This window comes from Prosopis cineraria, unplaced genomic scaffold (assembly GCF_029017545.1).
Source record: "Prosopis cineraria cultivar Desert tree isolate PC_DT_omini unplaced genomic scaffold, ASM2901754v1 PC12, whole genome shotgun sequence".
NCBI classification, from domain to species: Eukaryota; Viridiplantae; Streptophyta; class Magnoliopsida; order Fabales; family Fabaceae; genus Prosopis; species Prosopis cineraria.
The window spans coordinates 28,110,392-28,137,196 of record NW_026555343.1 but is presented as its reverse complement, the minus strand read 5'-3'; the positions used below and the strand labels follow the sequence as shown (position 1 = coordinate 28,137,196).

The 26,805-nt window shown below is 32.3% G+C and overlaps 1 protein-coding gene and 1 pseudogene across 1 annotated transcript; both read right to left on the bottom strand.

The window, feature by feature from the left end:
* Window positions 1–8,173: 8,173 nt before the first annotated feature.
* Window positions 8,174–10,426, bottom strand: LOC129289214 (cytochrome P450 76T24-like; annotated as a pseudogene).
* A 26-nt stretch (window positions 10,427–10,452) lies between these two features.
* LOC129289213 (ferruginol synthase-like) lies at window positions 10,453–10,920 on the bottom strand. The gene has a single exon (XM_054926011.1). It carries the CDS (start codon window positions 10,918–10,920, stop codon window positions 10,453–10,455), a length of 468 nt encoding a protein of 155 aa, XP_054781986.1.
* Window positions 10,921–26,805: the final 15,885 nt, after the last annotated feature.

Genomic DNA, 26,805 nt, shown 5'->3' with positions numbered 1-26,805 from the left:
CAAGTATACCCTAGACTAGAGCAGGGGGTTGCGGCCCTACTTATGTAAGGCTAGGAAGACTTGAAGGCCTTGAGTGTAGAGCTTGCTTCACTAGGAAGGACTTAAGAGAATATCTATGCGTGTACCTTAGGCTAGGGTAAGGGGTTTGGCCCTATTCTGTGTAAGGTTAGAAAGTCTTGATAATCCAAGCATTAAGTGTGATCCGTTAGTGAGGACTCAAGAGACCACCCATATTGATGATACTTGGTTTGAGATAGTGGTTTGGTAGGCTCTATTTCATGTAAGGTTGGAAGTCCTGGTTCGAGCATTGAACTTTCTTTGCTAGTGGGAATTAGGAGTGCATAAGCATAATGGATAAATGAGAATGTCATTATGTGTATATCTAATATATTGCTCTTTATTAAAATTGATGTTAGTTTATCTCTTGTTCTTGATTTTACTTTTTAATTAATAATGAGGGTTTATGCAAGTCACTGGGATGTATGTCTCACTCCATTACCTTTGTATATAGATGAAGAGAGTGTGTGAAGAATGGGCAAGGAAGCGAGAAAAGAGTAGTCTCAATTGATAATAGTATAACTACACTTGTATGTAATGAATGTATAATTGTTTTTGAGAAATTATGGTTGCTAACTAGGATGCATATATGTATTTATATACATGTGTTGTTGTGTTAAGATGACTTGCTTGTATATTGTATTGCATCTCATCGAGTGTATGATAATGGTACGTGGGTAGGCCTAGATGCTATTTAAGTATATATATATATATATGATAATGTATAACTTGTTCCACTATGTTGTCTGTGAATTGTTGTGATGAAAAGTGTATATGTATGGGACTTGACCAAATGGTGAGATTAGCCCTATATAAGAAAGTCAGAGGTATGAAAATGGAACAAGTGTGGGTGCGTATATATGAATGCATGCGATACCTCATGTAAGACCACACATTTATAATGTGGCTTTAAGAGGTCAAAATGTGTATTTGATGTGATGTATGTAATATGATGTGTCAATCAGGTGTTTTAAGTCCTTTTAGACTTGGTTTAAGACTCAAAGTGATCTAATGTGATAAGAGATGGGAATTGAGCACTTAAGGTGCCAAATTTGAAAGAAAAGTTAGCTTTTTACACTTGAACGTCCACTTTTAGATTAGACTATTGGATCATGTTCAAACTTTTTTCATTAGATAGAATACATTATAAGCTTCATGTTGGTACTTGAATTACTCCAATAGGATATCAGATGAAAATGGCACATGTTAGAAGTTTGTATAAAAAATCTATTGTGATAGCAAAATCTGATGCATGCGCTGTGTGTAAGCCATAATGCATGTCACAAAACCAGGGCACATTAGCATATGCCACAAGCTGCGGTACATGTGATGTAAGTTGCGGCATATGGCCTGTTGTTTAGAAAAATAAATGTTGATTCTTTAGGCTATGAAAATGGGATTTACACTTCCTTTAGCCCTTTTTATTAAATATATTTTCTATGATGGGATTCCACATTTTACAAAGTAAGGGCTATATCTCTAATTATTCTATGTAGATGTATATTTAGGTGTGGATGTAATGGTAAAGCCTAGGGTGAAAAACAAGACTTTACAGGAAACACCTTCCACTTACTCATAAATGAATCAAGGGTTCTTATCACTTGCACTGTACAGAGAAATTTTCTCTATGAAGGTGAATTTAGAAAGAAAAGATTTGCTTGCTATTAAGAGAGGTGTTCTCTTGAGTTCGAGATATTTCTCTTATAATCAAAAAAGGATTGTTCTCTTGAGAGAAAAAACCTATTGGTATAGTATGTTGTTGTAAAAGCTCACAAGTTCCTGAACTAAACCTGTGGTTGTATGTGAGAGCAAGCCCCCACTTAAGATAGTATTATAGTGGAGAAATCTCAGAGGTATTCTAAGCACTGGATGTAGGCACAAATGGTTGGAGCTAAACTAAAACAAATCATAGTTTGTACTCAATCTTCTCTCAGCTCTTTATATTTCTAGTGACTTTAGTTTATACTCTACTTTATTGGAAAAAGGTTTTAAAGCACCGAAAATTTGATTAGTAGCCAATTCACCTGCTCTTTGATGTTGCCATATCTAACAATAATCATTTGGTATATGCCCACTATTTATAAGAATCATGTTCTTAAATTCTATAACAAGAGTTAAAATAATGTTAGAATATATAACATTTGGGCGTAATATGAATTAATCATGGAAAGCTTTCAAGAGGCCAATCATGTTATAGGTTATCTAGTTTTAATTGGAGAGTGCTAAAGGATAACTCTTGGAAGGTTATGAACATCTACAATTATATCACAATATTTATAACAATAGATAATTTTTTTTAAAAAAACTATTTAAACCTCTTCATAAGAAATAAAAAATCATTTCACAGAAAGCAAGGAATACAATAAGGACTATAAATATGTTTGATATTTTTTTTTTGAATTACCATATTGATTGTCTAAATTTTGGTAAAAAAATTTCATAAGATTGTTCCAACTAATAATTTAGGGTGCCAGGTGCTCATCGAAAAATATTTTAAGGGTAAAAATACCTCTTTACCTTTTATAGAATATGTAATGACACAAAATTTTAAAAATTAAATAAATTTGCTCCTAATTGATATTTAATCTATTTATCTTAATTTTAGGACAAGTAAGGAATAGTAGTTTAGTAAAATTGATACTGGCTACTTATATGAAGATTTAGAGTTCGAATCTTACTTAAGTTAAATGTTAGTTTATTTTTTTATTGAGAGAAAGTGCTAAAATGCCTTTACTTTTTATTACAGAATATAATGTTAATAATATAAAAAAAATCTGAAGGGGTCTTCAATTGTAATTTTCCCACCAACTCTCATATGTTATATTTTGGTTGCTTCCGTCGGTGAGGAACAGACGCGAGAGAGAGCACGCGAGAGAGAGAAAGAGCTTCAGCCCTGCATCTAGAAATTTCGACCATTTGACTCTTCTCTCCACCGTTCAGCTCGTCATCGGTGGTGTGGGTGGCCGGAAAATATTCTCTTCCCCCTCTATTCTTCGCTCATCCTCTTGTGTTCATTTCTCCGTTGTGAGTGTTATTGGAGCTGCTCTCCCGTCTAAGAGCAAGAGAAAATTTGTTGCTCAGAGCTTTAAATCTTCGATCCAGCCACTTCTATCCTTTGCTATTCAACGTGCTGTTAACGAGAATAGAAGTTTCGCTTACCATTGCTGTGATTTCCTTGATTTGTGCTTGCCGTGAATCTCCACTTTTGAGCATGGTTGTCGGAATTTTTCTCCTTCCCTGTATTAACACTGTTCTCACTGGTTTGGTGTGGCTGTGGGCACTATTGTTGGTTCATGATTTTCCAACTCCGTTGTTTCTGTTGGTTTCTTCTTCTTTTTTTATATACCATTTCTGTCGTGGTTGAATCTAGGTAGCAGCTTAGAATTTTTCCCTTCGTTGAATCCCCTGTGTGCGTGTGTTTTAATGGGTGATGTTGTAATTTATTCCTCCTTGCTAATTCTATGTGTGTGTGAGAGAATGATTGTTGCAAATTTATATTTATTTTCTGTTCAATGTGCTGTGTGAATTTATTTAGAGGCAGTCATAGTGCGATCAAGCAAGCTAAATTTTGTTCATGGAAGAAGAGAAAGTAGCATAGGCTTGAAATGTATTTAAATCATATTAATCTTGTGGAGGTAATGAACTTTGGATGCTTGAATAAGTTATGTATTGATGCTGTACAAATGTTGAAGGAATTGTGGGATCGGATATGAAGGAAAAACTCAGTATTAAAATTTGAATATTGGTGCCTATAAGGTATTGGATAAAAGTTTGTTAGAGGAAATCTTGATTGTTCATGATTTTTTTTCTTTTTTTTTCCCTTAAATGTCAATAATTCTCATAAAGTATAGTTAGCTCGGATGCTAATTACTTGTGAGTTTAATTTTAGTGTTACGAGAGATTTTGACAACTATAAAGCTAATGTGTTATTAGTTGAATTCTTGAGAGCTGCTGGACAGAGAAGTGAGCATGTAAAGTATTGAATGGATAAAATAAATAAATAAATAAATTGAGGTTTGGTTTTCTTTGAGTCTAAATTGATTGTTAATGAGGAATTGAGTTATTGGAAAGTGGCATAAATTTTAGAATTGGTGATTGGAAGTATTTGAACAAGAGATGATCTTTCAATCTATTAAGATAACCAAGTGGGATGAAGGTATCATGGATTACATGACAATATGAGAGCTAGTTATTTTCTATACTAAAGTTAGGAAAATCATCAAGGATTTTGCCTAAAAGCACATCGTAGGTTTGAAAAAAAAAATTATAATAATAATAAGGATGTAGATTTTAAATGACTGGTGGCTTAGGGATAAGTCAAACTTTATTATGCATTAGACAAGACATCAGGTTGTTGAATAATTGATGTAGTTTTATTTAGTAGAGTTATTGTTAAAGAAATTTATTGTTATTCTTGTCTAGGTAATAGAGTAGTTAAAGGACAATTGAGAGGTTTATAAGGTACAAACTATTATTTTGGGCGTCTATCAGATAAGTGGATAGCGTCTCAACTGATATTTCATTAAAATTTTCTTTATTCAAATATTACATTTTTATGCAAATCCTTTTTACAACAACAATGTGATTTTTAGATACTTTGTTAATTAAATTTCTTCATTTTTTTAAGATGGTGGTGAAAAACAATTCATCATAACATATGAATATTTTACCTTTATGAGATATCCTTTTAGGATTAATAAAATTCCTTGTCATTAGCATTGGTAATTTGTGATTATTTAATAAATGCAAGCATGAGCATTCGATACGAAATTTTATTCTGACAAGTTTTAATGCTGAAAAGTATTTATGCGAGTTTGATTTTGAAAATAAGAACTGTATCTTGAAAGTGATGATTTTTTTGCATGTTTGAAAATGATTTTAAAAAGGGACTGTATACAGAACACTGGTTACTAACGGCAGTTCCGTTAGCACCTGGCGCGCCATGGTACACCTAGTTAGCAGGGTGTTTATAGGAGGTGCTAGCCCCGTGCGATGGCCAACGCACGTGGAATGGAGGGATGGTTATTCGCGAGCATTGTACTCACGTTTGTTTTGTGGCTTCAAGCCACGTTTGATTAGCATTACCCTCATGAACTATGTGTCCACGTTTGTTTTGTGGTTTCGACCGCGTTTGGTTACTTACCCTCGTGGATTTAGTGTCCACGTTTGTTTTCATGGCATAAGTCGCGTTTGGTTATTTATCCTCGTGGACTGTGTGTCCACGTTTGTTACATGTTTTGATAAGTCCCTACAAATATGAGTTTGATTACTTGGTGATTTTGTATCTTGTGGGATTTAATTAGTAGTTTATTTAATATTATTTATTTCATTTATTTGCTTCTTTGAAAGCAAGTGATAATGACATTTGATTTGAAAATTAAATGGTTCAAGATTTTATTTAAAGTTATATAAAATTTCTCTTATTTTAGAATTTATTAAAATATTTTTATAAAAATCGTTATCTGTTTAACTTACATAATTGCTTCAAATTTTCCTTATTTTATGTTCAATTATTTATCGTTGGGACGTTATTCACTGGAAAGTTATTTTGGTCTCAGTCTGAGATAGTGTAGCTGACATTGTACGTCCTGCATCTAATGAGAGAATCTTTGCTAAGCTTGGTGGAGATTTATTCTGTAAATATTTTCTATTTATGTAAATGTGAATTTATGAATTATGTCATGAAAATATAATTAGGCGCTCCACATAGACTATAGTTAGGGTTTTGATTTTCTTTGTTATATTGTCTATCTGTTGTTGAGGAATGGAATTCCATATTACTGGGTATAAATTGTCAAATTTTTATTGTAAAGATTTTAAGAGATTCTACTCATATGTGAGGTGTTGTCAAAATTTGTTTTAAAAAAATTGATAGTTTGATTGTGTGAAAAGTAAATTTACAAGTGTACAATTAAGCAGATAGTAAGTCAAATGTATTATTTTAGAACTTTTTTTAATTGAGGTTTTAAGGGACGGGTGTTTAAGTGTACATTCCTTGCTGGTTACTCCTATATTTCAGGATGTGACAGAATATCTCCTAGGTTTACTGAATTTGGCACAATTTTTTCTTTTGGTATTTGACAATAATATATTTGGATATTTTTTTGGTCAAAAAAGTTAATTTTAACTATTAGCTAAACAAAAAAATTTCAAAAAATAACCAATAAAAGTATAGAAAAGTACACAGGAAATTAGTGAAGGATATTTGTAAAAATGAGAATTTAATGATACAGAAATAACAAATATATATTTTGTATCTTAAAACTTCGAAAAAATTACTTATATATCAAATGAAGGTAGTATGTCATTAATATAGCTGATATTGATGATGTGACCCACCCTCAAAATATCTACACGTTCAAATAAAACAATCATACATACATCCAAATTGATTTTCACATGCATAATGCAAAATAATTCCCAAAATGCTTCAATGCCTCTAAATGAGCTTGAAAATATCGGTCAAATTAATAGGTTTTTTTTTTTCTTTTTTAAGGATAGAATGGGAATAGGTTAATATATAATTTCAAAAGAATACAAGTCAAAATCATGCCACAAAAGGAGATAAAGAAGTTTTTCAACTTTATTTTATTATGAAAATTAATGAATTATTTTTAGGAGTATTTTGTGGGGGTAAAAATCAGGAGAATTTAGAAAAAATTTCCTCTCCTGCAAAGCCCACCTTCACTGCCAATCTCTGCTATTTTCTACTTGTGATGAAATTTTGTAGTGAATAATCCACAAAAGCAGATATAGGTTACCCCTTTTCTGGACTTGCACGGGAGACGAGAATATGACAGGGCCTTCTTCCTCTTCCCCATATCTACTGTGCGTTTAGACTTGATCGTGGGTGTGGAGTGCACGTGGTTCATTGTTAAGGTTGGGTCTTGAACTCAAGGGTTAAATGCCGAAGTGTTAAACACAGCGTTTAACCTTTCAGTTATATCATCATCATTATTATTGCCAGCCTTTTTGTTTTTTATAATGACATTATATATAAGTCATTATTTGTGCCACATTTTCAATTCTAATTTTAAAAAGAAAGATTATTTAGACGGACAAGACTTCTGTATTTAGTTTTATAAACTTAATATACTCATATCCCATCAAGCCAAAACAAGTGAATTTTAATGTGTTCATAATATTAATAATAAGAATTTATTATTAAATAAATAATCTATAAATGATACACATGTCTTGATTTAATTAAAAACAAGCATTTTAAATATATAAGGCTAAGTATAAAAAATTTCTCCTATTTGGAATAAAGGATCTCTCCTTAATCCTAGATTTTCTTATTTCTTAAACTTTAAAACAAAAGATAATAATTTTTTTTCTCTTTTTCTCTTTTGGTTTTTTTATATTTTTTAAATGACTAACGAAGAAAAAAAAAGTCATTTTCCATTTTTATTATATTGTTATCTTTTTCTATCTTTTATATTTCTTTAATTTTTAAAATGTTGAACAAAATATAGTGTTCGCAGGATAAACAATGACATATAATTGTATCATCATCATCATCAAGAAGTAAACTTTATTAAAAAAACAAAGTAAAAGGATTACAACATTAAAGTTCAAGAAAATAGGAAAGCTATTTCCCCAGGCCTTGTACACTGAAACAACAACCCATAACCGAAAAGCACATGGAAAAAAAAATGCAAAAACAAACAAACAAACAAACAAACGCACGATAACTATGACTGAACAACCAATATGTTGAAATTAAATGCAAGTGCCAGTGAAGAGGACCTAGTAAGCATACTAGGTAAGTAATACTTCTAAACCTCCTTTTATTCGAACCCACCAAGGAGCTAGCCAAGGAAATACAGCATCAGAAGGATTCTCCTAGGAATAGAAACTCCATTGTTACCATGAGAACAATGAAGGGTTGAGGGCAGTCGTATCTCCATGAACTAGCAAACAACAATGACAATCTGAAGACATATGGTTGTATTCAGTCTATTACACATCAAGAGGGATGAGAATCATTTATTACTCTCCTTTTTTCTTCCTTTTTTTTTGTCGGTACTGTTGATTATTTTCATTCTTGGGGCATGCAGTGCAATTCTTTTACAGTAATTTGAACAATCTAGTGCCGGAATTATTCTAGTTGTTCTTAAACTTTGGTTGGAATAGCTCTATGAGGATGAACCCTAGTTAATGCAAGCCCAAATTTCTCCTCCATGTCTGTTTCATGAGGATGGAGATCATCTGCAAGCTTCCAATTATACTTGTGGATGAGAGATGCCAACATTAAGTGAACTGATCTTAAAGCCAATGGCAATCTGAGGCATATTCTTCATCCTGCTCCGAAAGGAATCAGTTCAAAATCATGACCTTCAGGAACAATTTCACTCCCCAAAAATCTTTCAGGCATGAACTGGTTTAGGTCACACCATATGGTTGAGTCCCTTCCCATAGCGCATATGTTGACAAGAATTTGTGCATTTTTTGGCACTATGAAGCCACAATCTCTACATCTTCAAGTGCCTTGTGAGGTACTAACAAAAGAACCTGGTGGGTGTAAGCGAAGAGTTTCCTTCATCACTGCCCTTAAGAATGGCAATTTTGAAACATGTGATTCTATTATTTTAATGTGATCTTGTTCACCAATGGCTTGTTGAATTTCTTTTTTGAGTTTTTCCAATTTTTCTGGATTACTTAATAGCTTCGCCATTGCCCATTCCACTGTACTTGACGTTGTCTCAGTCCCTGCAACCAACAAATCCTATAGAACATGATAGCAACATGATCAGCAATGTAGTACACACTGAAAATAATAACCTATTATCTTCGATTGATGAGATTGTGCTGATCAATTGCATATCATTACATGTGGCTGACCATGGCCACCACACAATATCACCCATCTCAACTTAACAATATAATTCTTTAAAATAATATAATCTGCTTTAATTTTTAACTAATACTTTAAAAGAAGCCTAACATATACAAAAGTTTCTTGAATTTTAAGGCAGTTGTACAAAATCTTTTTACTTTTAAAAGTTTAAAATTAACCTATTTAACCTTTAATTTTTTTTTTACCACATGCAACTCTGCTTGGCTTAAGAGCTAGGGAAAATGAAGCACACTTTCTTACTTTTGATAAAAAAAAATTATATTATTCCATGATTCTAAAAACAAAGAGAATGACAATGCTCTATTTTTAGTCGTTCATAAAGGTAATCTCCTGGACAAAGCATTTAAAACTAAAAAAAATAAAAAGGAGTTACAATTGCTTAATGAGAGGTTATGATACTTAATGAGGGTTTACAATTATTTTATGAGATTAATGGGGTTATAATGGAAGAGGTTATGCGTATTAAAAGGACTTATTGGATGTATATGCAGGTTACAAACACTTATTATGGCTCATGGGTAGGAGAGTAATTATGGAGATTGTAGGGGTTATGGTGATGGAGCATCCAATTCCATTTACTCTTATTGTTATTTTTGAGTTATCTTACTAATAGAAGTTACTATGTCATACTAAAAAAAGAAACATGGCAACTTTTGTGGCATTCAATGCAAGCTAATGGTAACCAAAAAAATATGTATGGATAAATTTTTAGCTGACAATCGGCATCAGATGCTGAGCAAAGCTGCTGATCATTAGTTTACATCAAATGCCACATAATTTACTACGTGTCTTTTTTTAATATAATATAATAACTTCTATTAGTAAGATAACTAAAAAATTACCAATATAAGGAGTCTATGGTAAAAAAAAAAAAGGGAGAATAACATCCAAAGACCACTCAAGCAAATTATTCTTAAACAAAGACTAACAACAAATCTCATTTGAAAAAAAATAAATCCCATTCCTATTTTAATAACAATCCATTTTATATTAGTCCTTATCTGTGAATAATTTCTTTGAGTGGTTCTTGAATGTAGTTCTCCCTAAAAAATTGAAGGTTGGAAATGTTAATTTTATATTTTTAAATGTGAGTAGTGTTATATACAGCTATCTCAAAATTTAGATAAGTTTTGTATACTTTAGTTTTGAAACAATAAAGATTTCAGTTGAAGAATATAAACTTTTTAATGAAGATTTCAGTTGAAGAATATAAACTTTTTCAGGTTTTCTTTGAACAAGACCATAAATGCATCCCCACACTACATCTCCGACGACGCAGGTTGTTTCATTTATTGACACGAAGAATAGAAAATTCTTAGAGACACTTACTGCAAACAAATGCACGATGTCCAAACAACCCAGTTGAGGTTTGTCTTCCTTTTGACAGAGCAAGGAACCTAACACATCACTGAAATTCTGTGACTCCATTTTTGAGGCTCCAATCACTTCCATTCTTTCTCCAACAATATCATTGAGCATCTTGAACAACTTTCCAACAGCATTGTCCATTCTCGAGCGTGCACCTTGTGGATCAATTACTCGAAGAACAGCAAAAAATCTACAACATTAGGTTTCCCAACTTCTTCCATTATACCCCATATACTATCTCTAAACTCTCGAGATAAATCAGAAGAAAAACCATGGACGTCAATGGAGAAAAGCTTACTAAATAGAGAATTAATACATGTCGCGAAGGTAACTTCACGAATATGCAAAGCATCATCACCTTTTTTGCAACATTCATTCACGTACTCTAACATTTCCTGCAACTTCCTTAAACGCAAATTCTGCGTGGAATCAAGCTGGAAAGACGATAATATTTTGGAGACACAGGTTCTCCTCAGAGTCTTCCAATGAACTGAAGGATCCGAAAATATGACAGAGAGTCTGTGGTGGTCAAATGTTTGAAGTGAGTGAGAGAATGTTCGACCTAAAAAAGCGAAGTCGTGTTTATGAAGCGCTTCTTTAGCCATGTCTGGAGAGGAAATAACTATGGTTGTCATGGTGCCTAGTTTGACAGTCATAAGAGAGCCATAGGTTTTTAAGAGTTTAGAGAGTGATTGCTGAGGATTTTTGCTGATTTCTAAGATGTTTCTTATGATCGAAAATAGAGGAGGGCCTGGTGGGAGCTTCGAAGATTTTTTAGGGTTTTGGTTTTGTTGGAAGGAGACGACGATACAGAGGCATGAGAATAGAAAGTAAGCACGAGCACAAGTGTTTAAATAATCCATGGCCAAGCTAAGAGTGTTGTCTAATAGTGAAATAGGATCTGAGATTTATATAGATATAGACACAAAGTCATAATACCTTCACCTCAATTTATAAAATACTTTTAAGAAGATTTAACATCACAAAATATAAAATACTTTAACGAAATTAAGGTTTCATTGTTTATCAAAGAAAAAATTAAAAAAAAAATGGTTCAATTGGTAATAATATAATACAATTGGCCCATAACTTACAAGGATATAAGTTCAAATCCCATTGCCGATATAAGGAACTTGTAAGTGTTCTTTGAGCACCTAAATTTTATTTTTATATAAGAAAGGTTTCATTAATTATTATTTTTGAATATTATCTTTATCATTATATTCTCTTTTTAATATTATTTTAAAAATGGAGTATTAAATAAAGAACATTTTTAAAAGTTTATGTTTTTGTTTTTTAAAAAATAAGATTATAATATGTTAAATATGATAATATATAGTGAATGAGAGTAAGAAATTGATTTTCTTTAAATAAATGTGCAAGATAATTGTCAGTTTTACCAATAAATTTATGTTGAAAATTAAAATAAAGCAAGGACACGAGGAAGGCAAGAAAAAATCCTGCATACCATAGCAGGGAGTGAAGAAATTGCTAATACTATAGCTGGACCTTTTTGTTTAGATTCGTTCTTTTTAGAGGTAATATGTCTTTATCTTTGCTTTTAAAAATTAGGATGTTAATTTTTCTCTTTTATTTCTTCTCTTATTGGCTAAAAAGTTGTTAAAAGTTAATAATCACATAAATTTGGAACGAGAGTTAGTGCCTGTTTGGATAAGGGGAAAAATTGATTTTGGACCCCAAAATGGATTTTTTCTGCCAGTTTATCCAAACAGTTGAAAATGATCGAAAATCGATTATGTGACAAAATGCCTGTTTTTCTAGAAGCTCCCTCCGTTCACTTTCTACCAAAAGTTTGTCAAAAATGTTGGAAAAAATTACAAATACAGGCTCAAGAAAAAATTACACAGAAAGCACATAATTTAATAAAAATAAAATCAAACTCTTTTCTTTTTCCTTTTTTTTCTTAGTAAAAGTTAAACTTTGTATCTTCAAAAAATTGATATTTGGTATTTAAACATTAAATTATATAGTAATTTATATAGCTAAAAATTAATTGTGATTAAATTATTCAAACATCTTCAATTCTGTTAAAATTAATTTTAAAAAATAGTATTCAAATACATTACGTTATAACATAATCAATTATAATTAAAATCTATCATTTAATTAATTATTTTTATAATCTATTATACTCAATTGAAATCCAAACGGGCACTTAGATTACTATTCTCCTTACTGGCTTGAACATGAGAATCATCATATTCAAAAGTATCATTGGATTGGGAAAGATACTTCTAAGTATATGAATAATGAACAAGGAAGGAGGAAGAAAAAGGGGACAAAAAGATGATAGTCACCTAAATTTAAATGAGGGGTTGGGGTGCAAAATTTGTCAGAGGGAAGAGGAAGTATAATTAAATCTATAACTTTATATCTAAATTTTATAAGTAAAAAAAGATCTTTAGATTTAAAATATTGGGAGGAGCGAAGTTGAGGGTGAGATATTGAAAATTTGAAGCAGTTGATAGTGAGAGAGCTTTGAAATTTTAGAATAATTTAGGTATAATGAATGATTATTTTTATATAAAGACTTTTATATGAAACCGTTTAATTCTAATTCTTGTATTTTTAGTGGAATCATATATTTAGTTTATTTTTTTAATTATTTCAAGATTTTTACCAAAATGATTTATGTGGTTGAAAATAATTTTGTTATTTTTATATTTAATTTGATGTTTCATTTTTTTGCCAAATCATATTGTTATACGGACTATGCGTTTCATTATAATTATTACTAAAACAACGAGTTGGAATTTTAATCTCATCTCTTACGCATTTAATATAGCCTAGCTTATATGATTACATACACTTGTAAACTAAATTTTGCTATTAATAAAGCCTATATCATTTGTATCTTACCAAAAATAATTTAAGAAAATGGCCCTGACGGGAAGAAGACCAGTGACAAATCAATTTGATCTAGAAAGTAGCACTGACTCTTAAATCTCTTAGCAAAAGACCAGAGTTAGGAACTGGTCTTGATGAATGATTGAGTTCCTCAACAACGATAGCTGATATTTAATAAAATGATGATATGATGAATCAAATCAAAATGTGAATAGTTGCTTGAAAGTAGACACTAAGTAACAAAGAGATCAGAGTTAGGCAACAAGTCCTCATCTATCATTTTTAAAACTAAGTATGTTAACTTTTCTTTTCTACTTCTTTTCTTATCGGCTATAAATAGATGTTAAAATCAAAGAAGTATCATATCTCATTTAAACTTTCTGTCAAAAATATCTCATGGGATTTCATGGTCATCATATGACCATAACCACCATAGCATCATTGGTTATTGGCCAACGGTTATTACAACCTTTTTGTTTTTGAAAAAATCGTCAGCCATTGGGATACAAATCTTTTTTTTTTATATATACAACAAAATATTATAAAATCATAAAAATGTCACATTGGGATACACATAGCAAGTGCCACCTTCAAATTAAGGTATCTATTGTGGTGTTTTGATTTGTTCTGTTTATACACATTCGTCGAAATAATCATCACATGATAAAATTAAATCCATAGCTAATCACTTTCACTTTTTAACTCCAAAGAAGTTCAAATAATTTTTTCGTTAAATAAATTTTTAATATTAAAAACAAAATACCCTTTTTATTCACAATGTTAATGAACAATGTAAAGGATACGTTGGAAAAATTAGAATAATTTTCTAGGAAAGTTTTAAGAAGTTGGAATTGATTTATAAGTTTAAACAGGCCAACATTAACTTATTAGGGCTATTTATTTGGTTAACTTGTTATCTAGTCTATGCCAGAAAAGATTCTTTTTTTTTTTCCAACCAAATCCAATATGATCGTTATACTTCTCTTGTCCCAAGTTAAAAGACATTTTTGTGGTTGAGTTGACATCTCAAAATATAAAATATTTTAAAGAGACTAAGGTTTCATTAAATGGATATATTTTAATATTATCTTTTCTCTTTATTTAATTTACATCCCTCTTTCTTTTCAATATATGAAATGAAGAATATTTTTGAAAGTTTATATTTTATTTTGAAAAAATAAGATTGTTAAGTATATTTAATTAGGTTTATTGGTATATAAATTTTTTTTTGAAAGTGTCTTATAATTTAAAATAAAAGGAGTATCAAATTATTCAAACTCACCCATAAAACTCAATCCATATTATCAACTTTACATAAAACCACCAATGCTAATTGAGTTTAGTAGAAGAAACCAGTCCCTCATAATATGACAAACTAATATTCAAATTTTTAGTGAGAGAAGTGTCCATATTTAATATCCAGCCATACCTTAAACAAAATTACTTCTAATAAAATAATACATGTGAACAATGAAAAATAAAATCATACATACATGAAACAATGCAGTATGAGGTTTTAAGGCGTGCGTAAAGCGCACGTGGGCATTGGGAGCTCAAAGTTATCCTCCGAGGCTCCAACTTTATTACGAAGCAATTGTGGTGGTGGTGGTGTTGCGCAATTGTGCGTGTGACCCTAATTTTGACATGTTTCATATATTTAAGAGCCCCAAGTCTCAACGCAGCCAACCATTTTGCAACCATCTCATTTATCTCACACGGTCCTTTAAACCATTCACCTCTTTCTCAAATACCTTTTTTATTCATAAAATTCTTCATGTCATGAGTCCTACCTTGAGAAGTCTCATAAATAAAATGAAGTTTATAAGTATAACAGGCTCTCCTTTCTAATATGTTATTTTTTTTTTAAATAAGCTCTTTCTTTAAAATTGTATTGATGACAACCCATTGCTTACTTTCTACAAACATTTGATTAATGTAGTAGACAAATTTTTTAAAATAACTCATCAAAACCTCTTTATAGGAGGTGAGATATAATGTAAAGAGTAGGGAGGGGAGGCTAAAGGAAGGAAGGCGTGGTCAAGTAGGAAGCATAAATATCGTTGGGGGAGAGTTACGTGCTCCACAGTGTCGGCATGAAGCCTCTTTTGCCTTGTTTAGATCTTGACATTGAAAATTATCCACACCAGATTTATTACACAAATCTTAGCTGCCAGCTATAACATATCCATTCCCTCCCCAACTTGCATTGTGATGGATATCCATTAAGCATTCCATTTTACTCAATTATTCAACGTGGGACTTGGTATCCCATAATATCAAGTGATCTCCATCACATATTCCCTCTCTAACTTGCATTTCTTTAATATTCACTCATCTTGATCGCCCTCTTCAACTTCATCATGAGCCCACAATTTGGACCATGCTACAACTATATCCCACTGTTTTTATTTAAAAAATTAAATAATAAGCATAGTACTAAAAATCATGTTAACCTGACTAGTTGAACTAATAAATCATTGAATCACTCTCTTAATTAGTTAAATGAAATGATTTGTTTATGATAAGTCTACCAAAAATTCACTCTGTACATTTTCGACCCTTAACCTTTAAACCAACATATCAACCAATTGAGTTTTCAGCAATGTAAATCTTGATAATAAGCCATTTTAGCAAATTTTCTACAATATTAGTATTTTTTTGTAGTAAATTAAGGCTAATAAATATATTTGAGATTTAATGTTTAAAATTACCATATTCATATTTTAATATGATAATATATATTTAATGACAGTAAGAAATAAATTTTTTTAGATAAATGTGAAATATAATTGGTAGTTTTGGTAATAAATCTTGGTTGACAATTCAAATAAAGTAAGGACAATCAGGGAGGCAAGAAAAAATTCTGCATAGTATGTTAGTGAGTCAAGAAACTGCCAATACTACATGTGCATTTTTTTTGGTTTATATTTATTCTTTTTTAGTTAACATGTCTTTATATGATAAAAAAAAATGCACATGTAGTATTGGCAATTTCTTGACTCACTGCTATACTATGAAGAATTTTTTTCTTCCCTCCCTCATTGTCCTTACTTTATTTGAATTTTCAACTAAAATATGATTTCATAAAAATGCATCATTTTGGTATATGAGAGCTTGAAATATGAAAAATATGAGAGCTTAATCACATTTCATTGACTTGATAGGAATACATCATTTTAGAATCAACTTTAGGCTCATAAGTCATTTGATCTTAAGTGTCAAACATTTAGAATGCACCTATATCCAGTTGTCCATTTCAATCTTGATCTGGGATGATTCACACTTGAAATGACCATCCTTTGTGCAAATAGGACTTAGTGGTATCAATTTAAGCTTGAAATAGAATGAATCACACTTGAATTAGACCATAGAAGTTAGACACTATATTGTGAGTTATGTCAAGCTTGAATCAAGATAATTCATGCTTGAATTGGCACCTATGTGTGGGAAGTGTCTTGGAATGCTTCTGTGCTCTAATTCATGCTTGACTGCTAAGTGCATTCACGCTTGAATTGTCACCAAGTGTTAGCTTGCATTTCATAGAAGTGATGTTTCAGGCTCGAATGCCAAGTTGGGTTAAAATCTAACCTTAAGGAGCCTAAAACCAAACAAGCCAAATCAAGCATGTTTTGGAGTGTTTCAAGCATGATTTGTCACCTAGAAAAGCTAGGTTCTTTTACCATCCATTTCACACTTGAAAGGTTGATGCATTCACATGTGAATTATCAACTAGAGAAGCTTGGAGCTTCTGCCAGCCATTTCATGTATGAGAGGCAAGAGCATTCACACTTGATTTGAAACCTCTACCTTACAAATCATGCACAAAGTGCCTATGTCCATGCTTGAAATGTCATATATGAAACTGAGAAACTTTGCTGAGCTTTATTTCATGTGTGAACAGGCTTGTTTCACACTTGAAATGTCACCAATGACTATATTCACTATTCCAATTGTCTAAAACTTTATTAATCTATATGTATGACCTAATTCAAGCTAGTGGACGATGAAGAAAACAATGTGAGCATGTTATTATCATTCTTAGCCTGTGAGCATTCTTAAAACATAATTCTGTGCATCAATAAGTCTGCATTCATTCTCTTATCAAATTTATGATAGATTTGTGAAAAGCTTTCATTAAGTTTATAGGGCTACATTGTACTATTTGAGGGATTTCTTTGAGTGTGCCTAAATCAGTCCTTTCATCTCTTTGAGACAAAATTCATTAGGAAACACCTTCCACTTGCTCATAAATGAATCAAGGGTTGTTATCCCTTGCGCTGTATAGAGAAGAAATTTTCTTTGTGAAGGTTAATTTAGAAAGGGAAGATTTTCTTGCTATTAAGGGAGGTGTTCTCTTGAGTTTGAGAGATTTCTCTTTTAATTAAGAAAGGATTGTTCTCTTAAGAGAAAAAACTTATTGGTATAGTGAATTATTGTAAAGGCTTACAAGTGCCTGAACTAAACTTGTGGTTATACTATGGGAGCAAGCCCCCAGTTAAGCTAGTATTATAGTGGAGAAATCTCAAAGGTATTTTAAGGATTGGATGTAGGCACAAGTGATTGGAGCTAAATTAAGATAAATCATAGTTTGCACTCAATCATCTCTCAACTCTTTATATTTCTAGTGACTTTAGTTTATACTTTGTTTTATTGGGAAAATATTTTAAAGCACTAAAAATTTGATTATCAACCAATTCACCTACTCTTTTGGGTGTGTTGCCATCTGTAACAATAATCATTTGGTATATGCCTACTATTTATAGCCATTAACTCCTTAAATTCTATAATAAGAGTTATAATAATGGTAGAATATATAACATTTGGGTGTTGTATGTATTAATCATGAAAAACTTCCAAGAGGCCAATCATGTTGTAGGTTATCTAGCTTTAATGGGAGAATGCTAAAGGATAACTCTTGGAAGGTTATAAACATCCACAATTATATCACAATATTTATAACAGTAGACAAATTGTTTTAAAAAACTCTTTAAACCTCTTTATAATAAATAAAAAATTATTTCACAAAAAGCAAGGAATACAATAAGGACTATAAATATTTCTAATAGTTTAGAGTGTTGAGTGCTCCTTGAAGAATATTTCAAGGGCAAAAATTTACTTTTACCTTTTATAGAATATCCCTTAGGTTAACTGAATTTAGCACAGTTTTTCCTTTCGATATTTGACAATAATATATTTGGATACTTTTGTTTGTTAAAAAAGTTAATTTTAACTAAATAGTTAAACAAAACAATTTCAAAAAATAACCTCTAAAAGTATAGAAAAGGACACAGGAAATTAGTGAAGGATATTTGTAAAAATGAGAATTTAATGATATAGAAATAATAAAAATATATTTTGTATCTTAGAACTTCAAAATTTTTTTGAACAGATATAGGTTACCCTTTTTCTAGGCTTGCATGGGAGATGAGAATATGAAAGGGTCTTCTTCCTCTTCCCCATAACTACTATGCATTTGGACTTGATCGTGCGTATGTAGTGCACTTGGTTCACTGTGAAGGTTAGGTCTTGAACCACCGAAGGGTTAAATGCTGAAGTGTTAAACACAATGTTTACACTTTCAGTTATATTATTGTTATTGTTATTGCTATTGCCAGCCCTTTTTTTTGTGAATGTGGGCAAAGCCCTACTATTATTCATTAATCAAAACTTCTCTAGGGGCAGAAACCCTTAAGATATCCCTATACAATAAATCCTATAAGAGCAAAGGAGGTATAGAAAACCTCACAACATTAAAATTCTGAATAAAACTCCTATTAGCTAACCAATCTGCACATTGGTTTCCTTCCCTGTATACATGTACAAACTTAACATGATAAAAAAAACTAATTCTTTACAAATATCATTAATCAGAATTCTATCAGTAGCACCATCCTCCCACGCCACTTTTATCATGTTAATAATTGCCAAGTAATCTCCTTCAACAATCAAACATTTCATTCCTAATTCCTTCACCAGCCTTATCCCTATCCATATTCCCTATAATTCAGCATTAATTGCAGAACAATCCTCAATCTTCTTAGCAAAACCACCTAGCCAATTCCCCCCATCATCTCTCAACAAACCCCCATATCTAGCCATCTTCAAATCCCTTTGAGCTACTCCATCAAAATTCAACTTTGCCCAACCAGTATTAGGACATACCCATCTAATTTCTACTACCTTCCTTTTACCAACTAAGCCATCAAAATTCCTTCTTAAATGAATGATTTCCCACACATACCTGTTAATGATTCTACAAGGATTGTCAGGCAATGTAAAACCATCTTTAAACATCATTTTGTTCCTCCAATTCCACTGCCACCAATAGGTGACAGCAAAGATTCTTCCCCATTCTTCACCACGAGCTAAATTGAAATCCATCTAATCCACCAAATTTTGAGTAAAGAAAACATCATCTACCTTTATTCTCCCCAGACCAACCCATATACCCCTTGTAATTCCACAATCCCAAAGAGCATGTATGAGACTCTTCCCCATCACATCTGTAACAAAAGGAAGACCTACCAACTAATCTTGCCTTCCTCACCGAAGATAGCAATCTTTGATGTCTAACAAGCCATAAAAATACCTGTACCCTTCTCGGCCCTTTCCATTTCCAAATTTTCCTCCAAGCCATATCAACTACATCACTATCAGAATTAGCAATATATTTATACATATCAGCTACACTATATTTGCTATTATAAGAACCCTTCATCTAATGCAATCATTCCCATTTCTAGTTAAAGGCACAGGTACTGCCTGAAGCTTCATAATAATCTGCTTCGACAAATAATCCTTCAAATACACATACTCCCATCCATTATTCTCATTTACCATATCAATAACTTTACAATGCAGTAATCTTCCTATTGGTCGTCTAACACAAACATCAAGTAAACAAAACTTGTCATCCAGCCATAAATCCTTCCAAAAACTAATAACCATACCATTTCTACACTCCTAAGCAATCTTATCCACAATCTTGGACCAGTAGCTAGAAATACCTTTCTATAGAGGAGAATCATGAGATTTAACCATACATTCTTTCAACAAGTCAGCACCCCTTTCATATCTTGCCCGCAAGACTTTAGAATAAAGATTTTCAGGTTGCGAAATCATGTTCCAGCTAGCCTTACATAACAAAGACTTATTCATTCATTTCATATCCCTTAGTCCATATCACCCACAATCCTTTGGCTTACATAAAAGATTCCAGCCAATAAGAGGCAACTTTCCTTTCCCATTTGAACCTCCCCAAATAAACTCCCTCTGAATCTTTACAATTTCATCGTAAATCCCCATAGCAATCTGCATATGCTGCATAGTAAAGATAGCCATCTGAGAAGTTGTAAATTGAACTAAAGAGAGCCTACCAACCAAGGACAAACACTGCCTCTTCCACCCAGTTAACTTATTTTGCACTTTATTTATCAAATACTGAAACTTATTTCTTGTACCTTTTCCTTGAGTAATATAAGCCCCCAAATATCTTCCAAGCTCATCTTTCTTCTGAAATCTACTAACATCACAAATAATCTTTCTCCATTCTCTTGACACATTTCGAGAGAAATAAATGCCCATTTTTGCCTTATTAACTTTCTGTCCTGATAGACCTCCAAAAAGATCCAAAACATCCATTACATTATAAATCTGCTTAAATTTTGCTTCATAAAATAAAAGAAGATCATCCGTAAACATTAGGTGAGAAATCATAGTACCCTATCTTCCTACTTTAATTGGCTTCCATTTTCCATCATCTACTGCATCAGAGATAAAATGCGATAACTTGTCCATTGCTAACATAAACAAATAAGGAGATAAAGGATCTTCTTGCCTTACTCCTCTAGAAGACTTGAACTAATCACCCTTTTCCCCATTCCACAAGACATCCATTTGTATAGAATTCAAGTACTGAGCAACAATTTCAATGATATGTCTCGGAAAGCCAATCTCCTCCAACACCATAAATATGAAATTCCAATTCAATCGATCATATGCCTTTTCTAAATCAATTTTGATAGCCATGTAACCTTTCTTGCTATCCATTTTATTCATCATGTGTGCTAATTCTTTTGCAATGATTATACTATCTTGAATATTTCTCCCAGGAATAAAACTCGCTTGGAAAGGGGAAACTAAACTATTCAACACTCCTTTAAATCTCTGTACCAAAATTTTGGTAATAGCCTTGTACAATACATTACGTAAAGCTATTGGTCTAAATTGATTTACCTTTTCAGGGTAGTCCACCTTCGGAATCATGACCAGTAGAGTTGTTGATCTCCCACATCTTTTCAGGACACTCCCACACACTTTTGATATACTTCATTATATTAGGACCAATAACATCCCAATTTTGTTGACAGAAAAGAGCTGGAAAACTATCCTTCCCAGGCGCCTTGAAAGCTCCCATCATTTGAAACGCTATTTTAATTTCATAATCTCTGCCAATTCTTTCCAATTGCTCACTAGCAACAGCACCCCAACCTTGTTTAGAAATATGCCAACCACGAGACAGAGTGTCATCATGAAACAAATTCATATAAAAATCTTTAATAAGATAACATATTTCCTCATCCTTACTGACCCAATCCCTAATATCGTTCTTCAACATAATCGCCTTATTTCTTCTTCGTTGAATAATTGTCTTCATGTGATAATACTTTATATTTCTATCCCCTTGTTCTATCCACTGTCCTCTTGATTTCTGAAACCATAGCATTTCTTCTTGGCATAACACCTCATTAAGCTTAATTTGCAACTCCTCTTCCTTTCTTAAAAGCTCAGGGATATCCCTTCCATCAATTGGTACTTGAATATTAGCTAGTTGCCTCTCCAGCAACCTTTTATTTTCCTCAATTAACCCAAAGACCTCATGATTCCATTTCTTTAAATCCTATTGAAAACTCCTGAAAGCTCTTAGAGTCTCCACTACCCAGTTCCAACTTCTGTTCAACAGATTCTTAAAGTCAACATGCATTAACCAAGCTGCAATAAAATAAAAAGGCCACCTTCTACGACTCATATTCATCGGCTCTGTATCAAAAAAGAGAGGATGATGATCAAAGTTAATCCTTACCAAGACTTTTACAAAACCATCAGGAAATTTACATTGCCACTGCTCATTACATAGTACCCTATCCAACCTTTTAAAAATTCTATCCAATCCCCTTCCTTTAGGCCCTCTCCATGTAAAATAAGGCCCTTTTGCTTCTACATCTATCAAGTTACAACAGCTAATTCATTCTTTAAAAATATTGCATTTATGCACATTCACATTTGCGCCCCTTTTTGCTCATGGGGTTCTATTATCACATTAAAATCCCCAGCCAAGACCCAAGCATCATTTATGGCAGCACTAAGATACAACAACTCTTGCCACAATACTTTCCTCCCTTCTTCATATGGTTAGCATAAACCGTTGTGAAATATCATAATGAACCATTATCCCGATCAAAATAACAATGAATGAATTATTCATGTTTTTCACCACTGTAAGCTCCAAACCATCTTGATTTGATAAAATCCATAATCTACCAATAAAGCCACAAGCCTCCACAATATCCCAGAATCTGAAACCCATTCTTCTAATAGCTCTCCTTGTAATTGAACCACTAATTCTTGGCTCCAACAACACAACAATATCAGCCCTAACCTTTTTAACAATACTTCTCATAGAAGCAGCAAAACCACAACTTGCTGCTCCTCTACAATTCCATACAACAACTTTCATGGTAAAAGTGGTAAGAAATAAAGAAAACAGATCAACAGCTCCTGTTTTCTACATCCTCGCACTCCTGCATATTATCTTCATCCTCCTTATTTTCTTTAAAGACCATATCAAATCTACTCTCAGAACCCATTTCTTTAATAATCATCTCTGCCAAATCCTAGTCACAACCAGACATCTTCTCTTTACCTAAATTCCCTTTCAACGAATTAGAACTATGCATTGATAAATTTAAAATAGGTTTGTCATTAGAAACCTTCCCATTCTTCTCTCTCTAAAATTTCAATTACTAATACTTTTTTGCCCATAATTTAGACTGTTACCATTCCCCCTCTGTTTGTCCCCACTTGAGAACTGATTCTCTCTTCCTTCATACTTACGACTCTGATTATTAACATGGTTCACCTCCTAAGGACTCTTACCAACATTTGAGATATCACGCATTGTAACTTTTAATGATTCTTGTTGTAGATTCTCATTTAATACAGCAAATCTATTCCTTTCGTGAGAACTCTCCTCCTTCACCCCTCTGTTCCTTCTTGGCTTTCAAGGCCTTTAGGCTACTTTCTATGGGCTCTCCCCCTCAACATCCCTTTTGTCACTAACCTCAGCCTCGCCCTAATTTTCCTGCACATTTTGCTTAACCCCAGTATCTTTCTCCTTCTCCATCCCCAAAAGGTCCTCACAAGAATCCCTAACATAACCATATCTCCCACAGAAAAGGCACAGCAGCCCCATGCATTCATATTCAATAGACTTAACTTGTCCCTCTATACTATATTCAGGCACTAGAGGTTAGGTTAAATCCAATTCGACACAGAGTCTAGCAAACTTACCTCTTCCTCGTTGAGCAGTTGGCATATCCACTTTGATTGCTTTGCCAATGGCATTTGCCAAATTAAATAAAAACTTTCTATCATAGTGTGTAGCAGGTAGATCAAGCAATCTTACCCACACAACAACCCGATCAATGACATGTGATTTCGAATCGAAGTCTGATATCCACCTCATGACCCAAAGATAACAATCTTGATAGATCCACGCCCTACCTGTTAACATAGCATCAAAGTCCTCTTGACTCTCGAATTTCACTAAGAAAAAACCATTAACTAGATCGTACATCTAAATCATGCTAGCTTTTGCCCACATTTTATTTAAATTCATGACCAGCGAGGAGAAATTCACACTCTTACCTAACACCTTGGCCACCAATGTCCTTCTAAATAGAATCATCAACCGCTCCTTCTCATCACCATCCAAGACAAAATTAAGGCATCACAGATTAAACAAATCCACCCTAATCCCCTTTGAAGGCTCGAGTATATCATCAAATCCAGTGCTCAAACCTTTTTCGAAATCTAAATCCTCCTCTGAAGCATCAAAATTGCACCATGATTTTGGTAGATTCTTCATGAACATATCCTTATACAGCAAAGGAATCTTCCTCCCAGACTCCTCCTTCATCCACTCCTCCACCCTCAGAACAGCAGAAATAGCACCAGAGAAACTAGCACTACCCCTCTTTCCTTTCTTCCTACTCCGATCCTCATCCTCCGAAGCCACCACTGATGGTGGTGGTAGCCCTCCCAACGACATCGCACTCCTCTCACACTCTCGTGTTTTTGTCAGATCGCTCAGTACAAGTTAAGTGGTGTACTTTTTCAAGAAATTACTTCCTTTTTTTGTTTTTTAATGATATTATATATAAGTCATTATTTATGCCATATTTTCAATTCTAATTTTAAAAAGAAAGATTATCTAGAAGGACAAGACTTATATACTTAGTTTTATATACTTAATATACTCATATCCAATCAAGTCAAAACAAGTAAATTTTAATGTGTGCATAATATTAATAATAATAATTTATTATTAAATAAATAATCTATAAATGATACACATGTCTTGATTTAATTGAAAACAAGTATTTTAAATATATAAGGCTAAGTATATAAATTTTCTCCTATCTAGAATAAAGGATCTCTCCATAATTCTAGATTTTCCTACTTTTTAAAATTTAAAAGGAAAGATTTTTTTAGTTTATTTTAAAATTTTATTAAATTTTTTAACTATCATTTTTTTAAAATTTTGATTCTAGAAAGAAAGAATGTTTAGAATAAAAGGTCTTTTCTTAATCCTAGATTTTCTTATTTCTTAAAATTTAGAACAAAAGATAATATTTTTTTTTCTCTTTTACTCTTTTGTTTTTTTTATATTTTTAAATAACTAACGAAGAAAAAAATCATATTCCATGTTTTATTATATTGTTATCTTTTTTATCTTTTATATTTCTTTCATTTTAAAAATGTTTGGACAAAATACGGTTTTGATAGGATAAACAATAACATATAATTGTATCATCATCGGTAGCAACAAGAGGAAGTAAACTTTATTAAAAAAACAAAGTAAATGGATTGCAACATTAAAGTTCAAGAAAATAGGAAATCTATTTCCTCAGGCCTTATAATTGAAACAACAACCCATAATTGAAAAGCACAAGGGGGATAAAAAAAATAAAAACAAAACAAACAAACCACAACAAACACATGATAACTATGACTGAACAACCAATATGTGGAAATTAAATGGAAGTGCTAGTGAATAGGACGTAATAAGCATACTAGGTAAGTAATACTTCTAAACCTCCTTTTATTCGAACCCACCAAGGAGCTAGCCAATGAAGTACAACATGAAAAGGATTCTCCTAGGAATAGAAATCCCATTACTACCTACCATGAGAACAACGAAGTGTTGAAGGCAGTCGTATGTCGATGAACTAGCAAACAAGAATGAAAATCTAAAGACATATGGTTGTATTCAATCTATTACATATCAAGAGGGATGAGAATCATTTAATACTCTCTTTTTTTCTTCCTTTTTTTGGGGGGGGTACTGTTGATTATTTCCATTCTTGGAGCATGCAATGCAATTCTTTGACAATAATTTGAACAATCTAGTGCGGGAATTATTCTAGCTGTTATTAAACTTTGGTTAGACTAGCTCTAAGAGGATGAACCCTGCAAGCCCAAATTTCTCCTCCATGTCTGTTTAATTCATGAGGATGGATATCATCTGCAAGCTTCCAATTATACTTGTGGGTGAGAGAAGCTAACATTCAGTGAACTGATCTAAAAGCCAATGGCAATCCAAGGCATATTCTTCTTCCTACTTCAAAAGGAATCAGTTCAAAATCATGACCTTTCAAATCAATTTCACTCCCCAAAAATCTTTCTGGCATGAACTGGTTTGGGTCATACTATATGGTTGAGTCCTTTCCCATAGCCCATATGTTGATGAGAATTTGTCAATTTTTGGGCACTGTGAAGCCATAAATCTCTACATCTTCAAGTGTCTTGTGAGGTACTTGTCACGCCCTAAAAGTAGAGGGTGACCAGCACAAGTGCAAACCACATCGCACATTCCCGTAAGCCTTAACATGAAAAATTCAATTCATTTTTTTAAAATAATTAGATTATATAGAATTTATAACACTTTTAATATTACTTATCATTAGAAGACTTCAACGTTTCTGTAGAAATTTTAGTAGAATCTCTCTTGTGACTAGGATCTCTCAAAAATTCTACCACAGAAATTTTTACAGATAATAGTATAAATTATGAGCATAGCTCCTTCCAACCAATAACCAATATACAAATAAAAAATAAGGTCTATCAACAACCTATGTGAAGCATCTAATGTTTCTTTTAAATCCAAAAGACATATGAATTATATATTTACATTAAAAGTAACAGTATGAATCAAAAATTTCCACCCACTGTAGCTATTTTGCCCTTTTGAAATCAATGGTGAGATTAGGGTCAGTTAACAAATCTGAGGCCAGAATAATTTTTTTAGTGAATAGCATTCCCATGATAAAATTCTTAAAATTTAAATCAATAAACTCTAATAATGGTGTCAA